Source organism: Meleagris gallopavo, chromosome 9, assembly GCF_000146605.3.
Source record: "Meleagris gallopavo isolate NT-WF06-2002-E0010 breed Aviagen turkey brand Nicholas breeding stock chromosome 9, Turkey_5.1, whole genome shotgun sequence".
NCBI lineage: Eukaryota > Metazoa > Chordata > Aves > Galliformes > Phasianidae > Meleagris > Meleagris gallopavo.
The window spans coordinates 3,410,488-3,419,504 of NC_015019.2; the positions used below are offsets into that span (position 1 = coordinate 3,410,488).

At 42.1% G+C, this 9,017-nt stretch overlaps 1 protein-coding gene across 1 annotated transcript in view; it reads left to right on the forward strand.

Annotated features, from left to right (window-relative positions):
- Positions 1 to 442: 442 nt before the first annotated feature.
- Positions 443 to 9,017, forward strand: part of IL13RA1 (interleukin 13 receptor subunit alpha 1) — a 12,954-nt gene continuing 4,379 nt past the window's right edge. The window contains exons 1-6 of the mRNA XM_031554723.1: positions 443 to 458; positions 2,970 to 3,127; positions 4,480 to 4,615; positions 5,525 to 5,645; positions 7,107 to 7,291; positions 7,636 to 7,787. Coding sequence (XP_031410583.1) covers positions 443 to 458; positions 2,970 to 3,127; positions 4,480 to 4,615; positions 5,525 to 5,645; positions 7,107 to 7,291; positions 7,636 to 7,787 — 768 coding nt within the window. The remainder of the gene's footprint in view (positions 459 to 2,969; positions 3,128 to 4,479; positions 4,616 to 5,524; positions 5,646 to 7,106; positions 7,292 to 7,635; positions 7,788 to 9,017) is intronic.

Here is a 9,017-nt window from a genome sequence, read left to right on the forward strand (position 1 = left end):
CATACGAGATCTTCCGATCTGGGGGGATTGTTTGGCATCGTGTACCGAAATCAAACTCTTTCGTTTCGTGGCTGCATCGCCCGAAGTGCGTAAGCTTCAGAGGGGTCGGCACCCGCACTGCGCTGCGCCTCTTACGGGAGCGGGGAAGGGAGATGCTCGGAATTCTGCGTCTCTTTCCCTGCAGGGCAGCATCGCATACTGTCGGCAGGTATCTCTTAAGCTCGGTGGTTCCCGGGGCTGCCGTTGCTTTAAGAAACCCGAGCCGAAGCTGTGCGGGCATTGCGATGTGCGCTGGGCAGCAGCGGTGCTCCGAGCCGCCCCTCCGCATCCCGGCTTCCTTCGCTGCTGGAAGGGCGAGCAGGAAAGCGGTGCGGGTGCGTGGGGGGCTGATGAGAAGCGGGGGGTGTTCAGATGCGGGGGATGAAGCCCTTTACTCGCTTTGATGCGTCCGTACGGCCGTAAGCGTTTGGGAATTGCTGTTTTATAACCGGGTGCGATTCGCTTTATAACCACGAAATGCGTCTTAAGACAGTAAAGGACAAGGAGAAAGGGCTTTGTGTTTGTTTGTTTTGTTCTTTTTTACGATATTTTTACAGTAATTTATACAAAACGTTCGTTGATGTTTCCACCTTTTGGCTTTTCAAAGGTGTTGTGGGGTTTTGGTGCTGTTTGTGTTTGTTTATGTGCAGGATTGTTTCAGCTCTGCTTTTTGCATTACTGCTGTGCTTTCTTAGAAGCTATCACTGCGCTGTTTGGTTTTGGTTTTCCTTTTCTTTTCTTTTAAAGAGTGAAATTAAAGCTTTGGAATTGTTTGTGTTGGAAGGGACCTTAAGGATCACCCACTTCCAACCCTCCAAACAATCATATCTTTCGTGTTTTGTATTTGGCTGTTGAGGTGTCCTGCCAAATTGCTGTGCCAATGAGATTTGAATAACAAAGCATTAGATTGTGTCTATATTATAGATAAATATATATGTGTATGTTGGACTGGATGCACAAATAAAAGCAAATTTTCAGCTGAATGAACTCACACAATTCTTAAGCTTCGGCTTAAGAACACTTTTTGGATTTCAGTCTCTTACACTGATGCAATTCATGTATTTATAAACCTTGAGTGTTGCCAGTTCTCATTGCGGGCAGGCAGAAAATTGTCACCAGACCTTTTAAATGGTGATCACTGAGAAAACTCGCTTTTTTAATGATTTGTGGCTTTTGTAGGTGATTTTAAAGAAATGCAAAGATTTTAAGGAAAGATCACAAAAAGACATTGCTCAGAGCCTGTAGTCGTGTTGAATAAATATTTGGTGCTGACAGGCTCAGACCCTGCTGCTGTTTGGAGGGGCTTTGCTGTGGAAGAGGCAATAGGGAAGTGTGTTCAGGAGTGGGACAGGTGATGGGGATGGTGTTCTGGCTCACTGCCTTGGTGTTCTAGAAGGAGACTATTTTGTAAGCTTGGTGATTCAGAATTGCTGCGTGTTCTTCTGAGATCAGCTGTTGAGAATAATAATAATAATAATCCCACAAGCTTTGTCTGCTCAGAAAAGCCAGGAGTGTTTGGGCTAAGGCAGCAAATCCTGGTGACTCTTCTCATTTTCGTTCTGAACGTAAATTGTCACACAGATGGCAACATCTGAGCTCTGCTGCTGCCTGTTCCTTGGCTGTGCAAATTCAGAGAACCCTGCAGCTGCTGGATGAATTTCTTGGAGCTTCAGCAGAGATGTCTCTCAGGACATTTAAGATAGTGATATGACAGATGCTTGCAGCAGAATTCTTGCTGAAGGAACCTTGTCTTCCACCCCCTTCCTTCTGCTAGCAGAAGCAAATGTGGCTGCATGCTGAATTGGATGGGACATCTCATATCTGTGTCATTGTTTTCCCTTTTCACACACGTTGCCCCAAACGTTAGAGGGGGTTTTGGGACACGTAGCGCCGGTTGGTATCAGTTTCAAGCATTTGTGGAGCTGCTGCACAGCAAGGATACCCCTCCACAGCCAGCAGGTAGCAATGAGACCTAAATGCCATCGAGAAGCCGTCTTGTTTGGCCTCTTATTAAATATCTTTCAGTAGCATGCAGAGGGTTTCTTTGGGAGTTACCAGTTGCTGACCTTTTCTAGAATGCACCACGCTTTAGTTTTTCCTGACAGTTTTTTACTTTCTGTCTCGTTTCCTTCTCCATCTGACCTTCGAGCCGCGATGAGTTGTTAGAAGGCAGTGACTCAGTGCCCAGGTCTGGAAGGTTGGAGGCACAACAGGGCTTATCCCAGCGCCTCTGAGTCACTTTCCTCTGCTTTCCTCTTCTCCGTCGTGCTTTGGAGGAGGCAAAAACATTTACCACTGAAGCACAACCACGGTGATTACTGTCTTTCTGTGCTAAGTTGGCTCACTGTGTGTGAGCATGGTGTTAAATGTGAGTAATTGAAGAAGTTGTGGGTGCTTTTTTTGTCAGTTTGTTTGAGTAACACTCTTGGTTTTGATTAGATTGGGCTGAATGCGGCTCTAGCCTACAGTTGTCGAGTGGTGATGACTTTTCTCTTTTTGAAGTATTCTTTTTGAACCTGTACTGATGGCTGAATTGTGGGTAGGATAAAGCATCAATGGCTTCACAGACTCTACATATATTTGCGAAAGATTTGGCGTTTGTGATGCAAACTCACAGCAAGAAATGGGAACCACGGGCACTGAGATTCATCTTTCCCTATAAACATTGGTTTCTTTGCCACAGATGCTCTATGCTGTGATTTCCTTGAAATTACTTTAAAACATTTTCCGTGTTTCTTATAATAATTTAAATAATCAGTGGGCCTTGTTAATGGGAATGGTAGAGATGTTTTGGTGGACGGTATCTTATCTGATAGCAAACAGGAAAGAATGCTCTTTATCTTCTGATGAAGAGCTAAAAATCTGTCATTATCAATGGTGAAATGTGGAGTGATGGAGTTGTTACAGCAATAACTTCTCCTTCCTTTTAGGAGAAAAAGTTCTTCCCCCTCCATCCAACCTCAATTATTCATTTATCCAAATCTGCACCTTGAACTGGACATGGAATCCCCCGGAGAACATCAGCAGTAGCTGTGACCTGGAATATTCCAGTGACATCCTGATCGATGAGGTGTCTCAGCACAAAAACGTGAGTTCCTCTTGTCCTGCTGCTCTGCTCTGCTCTGCTGAATATATTATTACGATAAAGCTATGTCTGTGTGTGTGATATTATTATATCTGTAGACATATCAAAAAGTGCAGTTGTAATACAACTTCTAATTCTTGTCGTGGGATCAAAACCTCAAAAACGAGTCATGCCAGCATGTGGAGTATGCAGACAAAAATCTGTCACTCTCTGATAACGGAGCTACTCCCGATAACACAGAAGTATGGCAGTAATAATGTGAGAGTGTGTGTGCGTGCCTGCCCTGCCCCAGCACTGTGCTTACAATTGCTCGTGGGCATTGTGTTATGAAGACAGCACGGAAGAAATCTTTTTCTCTTGAAAATGAGTTCATTTGGCTCTTCTGCTTTTCTTTCTGTTGGGGTGTTTTGCATCCCAGGTGTGATTCTCGGTGTGTCTCACTATAGATGAACAACTCTTTGATCACAATGACAAGAAGCATTTCTGTGACACTGAAGGGGCTGTGGGAGGGGTAGCAAGATAATTTTCCACTCATCAGTAGTTTCAAACAGTCAGAATTTGAAGCTTGAGGTACACACTGACCATGGGACCAGCAGTGCTGGGCATGGTTAAAATCAATGCAATGCCCCTAAGGATGTCTGCTGAAGTAATCCTTTGTTGTTGAGCTGTTGTTCATGTTCCTAACGGCCTTTGCACTGTGACTGCTGTGTTCTGTCTGAGAGCCCCAGGATCCCAGAGCTGGGATTGGAGCAAGGCTGCGGTTTCACAAACAGATGAGCTGATAGGATGTCTGGACACTGCTAAAAGGGTTATATGTCATTTTTGACACCCTCTCCTCTAATGATCGCTGTCAGACCTTTCTATGAGTCAGCTGAATTTGCTAACTCAGCAGAAAGATGTTTACTTCCTTAATAGTTTCAGTAACTAACTGGAAGCCTGCTTGGATTGCAAGTGGAATGGTTTGTGGGAGGGTCTAACAAATAAGGTCAGCAGCAGTGAAATAGCTGTTAGATCCATGCAGACTTATTGCAGGATCATTTTCCTCTGCACTGTGCTAATTCTCTGATCTCTTAACCCCACTGTGGTAGGGTTCCTTGCTCCCACTACAATAGACATGAACAAGCACACAGAATTCTCTTTTGCTGAGTTGGGAGCATGTCTGATAAGGAAAACAAACATTTAAGTGACATCAATTCTTCCATGTGTGGTCAGACATTTGTGTCGTTGGGCTTTTCATCAGGCTTTCAGCTTTTTTTTTAATGGATTCGAATGTGTGTTTGTATTAATAGTAATTTCTGTGTATTTGGTGTGCTATTTCAAATGTTCTGGTTTTCTTTTCCCCCATCTAAACCTAGGAGTGGAGAAAGAGTCTCTTTCGTGTGACTGATACAGTCTTGAATAAGGAGATGCGTTTCAAAGTGAGAAGTGAATGCAAGAACAGTAATGCCACCGATCACAGCCAGTGGGTGGAGGCCTCTGTTCCACCAAAAGGTAATGCAGAACAGCAAGGCTTGAGGCTGGCGTGCATCTCTTGGGTGAGGAGATGGAGCAAAATATCATAGAAATACATCAGAGCAAAATATGTCTGAGAGAGATACGTGGGTAAAGCGGAGGTCAGTTGGCAGAGCTTAACAGAATGGCACACAATGAAATCTTCTGACATTAAAGTCTCATAGGGAAGCTCTTCACATTTAAATGCACTTTCAAGGTGTTGAGATCACCATCATTCATCTTCTACCTGCCATCTTGTGCTTGTGAGATAAGAGGGAACTTACGTTGGTTTATACCTACTGATCAGTCACTAGCATGTAAGTTTATTTCTATGATTGGATGTCTAGGAGTATCAGTGGAAATTCCAACTTACCCCAGTGTTGTGTTTGTCCGTAGTTAGGAACTAAAGGTACTTCTGAAATCACAGGATTATTAAGGTTGGAAAAGATCACTAAGATTATCTATTCCAACCATTCAGAATACTGAGAAAGTAATATTTTTGTCCAGAGAAGGTAAATATAATTGACTGTTTTTAAGGAAGATGTCCATAATAATGATGATAAACTGTGCCTACAATGGTTGAGTACTTTAATTCCTTTCTAAAGTGTCTGTAGTTCAATAGAAACAAAATATTTTCCTGACTCATCACCTCAGGTAACTGAGTAGTAATTCACATGTGGTGGAAACTTTGAGTATCGCTGCTACAACCACTGACATTCAGGAGCTGTCCTGGGGGGATGTCAATGAAAACTGGAAAACTGATGTTTTGCTGTGCTGGGGCAACACGAGCTGGGACATTACTCTTCTTTTGCCTTTTGCACGTTTTCAGTTACATAAAAAGGGATGCTTGACTTTTGGAAAGCAGTGAGAAGACTTTGGTAAAATCAAACTTTCAAACTTGCCCTGCAGGTGTTCCAGGTACTGCTGCTGTTGGCTTGAGCTGTGTCTGGCACAACCTGGAGTACATGCTTTGTATGTGGCATCCTGGAGAGAATGCAAGTAGTGATACCAATTATAGTTTATTCTACTGGTTCGTATTAACTTTTTATTACCAGCCCTAAACTGCTTTAGCGCTAATCTGTAGTTCTACATTACTTAATGCATTTTATTTCCTGTTGTTCTGAAATGTGCACAGCGCTTTCAGGACAAGGGTGGTCCTGTCCAACAGAAAGCTCAGCTGCTGGAGGCTGCAGAAGTTGCTTCTGCAGAGTCCAGGAAATTGATATGTGAAGGATTTGCTGCTTCTAAAGCCCTTTTACTGCTTTTTTTTTCTTCTTTTTTCTCTAATTGTGGATTCAAACAAGGAAAAAGAAGAACTGCACTGGAGCTGCATGTTAGTTCCTCTCCTTGCAGCCCCATAAGCATGGGCAATTTAAGTCAGAATTGCTCACTAATGCACGTCAGCTCTTAAATCATTGGAAAATGGTATGGAAGCATTAACATTTAGTAGTTCTGTTTGTATCTGCTATGTCATAAATAACTGATTCACGCTGCATGTAATGAAGAGCATCTTTTTATCATCATCCATGCTTGCCAGCTGACTGCCATAAACAGACTCTTGTTCCAAAGGGAGAGGGTTGCAGTGCAGTCAAAAACTTGGCTGATGGGGCTTGTGGGATACCATGGGTATAATGTTAGCTGAGAATAAACAAATTGGGTCAGTGCACTGCAGTCATTGCTGAAATGGAGGCTTACCGGAGCAGGTTGATGCACCTACATAGCACTGTCTGCTCTGAATGCTTCTCTTCTTTCCTAGACCCAAATTAGAGATAAGAGGAACAGATGCATGAGGGAACCTGAAGATAGGATGGGCAGTTGTGCCTTTGGCAGCCCTTCAGTAGGGCAGTGTGAAACAGGGAAGCATCATTCCTATTGTGCTCCTAAACGAAGCCCAGGTTGCTGGTTTGAGAACAATCCCCTCATTTTCTGTGGAGGGAAAGTTACTGGAACGTTTTCAGTGGAACCTGGGGAGGCAAGGAAGGAGGCAGTCATTGCCTCACTGGTACTGGGTATGTTTTGGAAAGCAGATGCATGCTGTAGGTGAAATGTGTCCATCTTTAGCAAGACCGGCCATACCCTGGGCATTGTGGAAGGAGATTAGTCACCTCGTCCTAGCACAAGTGAAACTGTTGATGGGAAGTGATCCTGATTTGTTTGCTTTCTAAACTCTTTTCTGTTGTTTTTTTTTTCCCTTGAAATTGTTTTCCCATGGAGAAAACAAGGACTCAGTCTGAAAGCAGTCATCAATCTGATGCCTGGCAGTAAAAACACTGTGACCTGTCTCTCTTTCAGCTGCTGGACACTTTATGAAAATAATATTCTTCCTAAAGCTTGATATGAGTGAGAAGGTTTTTACATAAAATTAATGCTGAACAAAAATATGCTATAGCACAACTTTAAGATCTGCCTTTAGGATTTGTAACAGCTTTATAAATAAGCTTGCCCCTTGCTTCCTTCTCTTTTGAAGTTAATTTTTTTTTTTTTCCTATAGGTTTGATGGTTTGGAAAGACATAAAGAGTGCAAAAATTATTCTGTGAGCCAAGGAAGCTTTGAATGTGCCTTCAATTTTACCTTCCCCCAGGCTGCCAATAGGTACCCACTGATCAGTATATTGATCAGAGATGACTCTGAAAATGTTATGCCTGTATGCAAGACTGAAAATCCTACCACGCTTGGTGAGTGGAATGCCGTGTAGAGGGGGTGGGAAAAAATGGTGGAGGAAAAGAAACTGGCTGGTATGTCAATGTGTTTGAGAAACAGCGTGATTAGCTGTTCCCTTCTTCTACTGATCTTTGATTTAGAAATTATATAGATAAGGTTTGGTTCTCAGGAAGAGTTTTCACTCATTTCTATTCTTTTTCTTTGTTTTGATTCTTTTTTTTTTTTTTTTTGGTTGCTTTTTCCTTTTTCTGTTGCTGGTATATGTGTAACATTATGCAATGTAGGACTTCTGTTCACGTCTGTAACCAAGGCAATATCATTTTTAATTATTTCCATTTATTTCTGTTTTGTATGTCAGTAAAACCTGCCACACCAACAATCGCTAAACTATCGTATGTTAACAATGGAATTCATCTGCAGTGGAGTGAATCGGGCTTCATTCCAGCAAATTGTCTCAGTTATGAAGTGAGATATCACAATGGTGACTTGACCACTGCTCAGACAATTCAAGTGAGTTTCCATTGCTTACATCTAACAATTGTGTTTTGTTTTGTTTTCCCTGTGCATAGAATCAGAATGGCTTAGGTTGGAAAGGACCTTAAGGTTATCCAGTTCCAACCCACTGCCATAGGCAGGAGTGTGCCTTCTGTAACTTGTGTTGATGATCATAGTAACTCATCCTTTGTTTAGAAATGAATAATTTTATGTGCTGCGTGTGAATGGGTTGGTTGCACTAGCTGAAAGCATTGTGTGGATTTGATAGATTTTTCTCCCATACGGTAGTTTTCCAGTAGTAATATATATACAACATAATCCATGGTAGTCTTCCAAATCCATGCCTTTGTCTATTACAGAGCAATAAATTGTAATAAGTCTCGGATAAAGAGCTATATGTTCAACTAAGTAACAGCACTCACCAGGAAATATACTGTAGTGCTTAAGCTTTCCTCTTTGATCTGGAACTTTGGTCTGGTGGCGTGTGCTTGCCTGCTATTGGTCTGCTCTCTGCCAGGTGACTTGTTTGTCCTTGGATGACAAGTACTGTGAAGCAAAATTAATTGCACACAAGATGACAGAACCTTGTACAGAAAGTTGGAGGGGATTAAAAGTGACAACAGAGTGTGGGTGTGGAAAAAAAAGTTGTGCAGTCTTAAATATACTGATTATACATACGTATAAAAAGCGTTGACTTTGGTGTCTGGATGTACTCATGCCTGAATCTGTGTAGTTGAACTGACTGTGCTGGCTGATCAGAATGGTAAACAACAAGATAAATTTAAAAGCAAGGTGCCAGTCTTGTCCAGCAGAGCATCTTTAGCAAACTCAAATTATCTTAACAATTCTTGGGGAACTGCCGTCTTCTATCAAAAAGATGTGAAGTTTGAGCCCAGCTCTCTAAGGAGGCATCGCAGAAGAGTTTTTCATGGTTAAAGTTAAATCAGTATTGTTGCCCTGTCTGAGAGTGGGGCAGGCAGTGCAAGTCATAGATGTTTTGTCAAAAAAAAAAAAAGAACAAAAGGCACCATGCCAGACAAGAAGTCTGATATATGATAGGTACAGTGAGTCAGTTTAAATCTTAGCTTTGGAATCTCTTTTAGGCGCTCTGTGCTGGTTAGATGCTGTTATGACCTTTTCTGTGAAGTTCAGTATTCATGAAAAGATCTTCCATCAAAACATTAGTATTACAATAAAGGCAAGAGGGAAAGGGGCTCGTTGTTGATTTTTTGTTGGTTTTTTTTT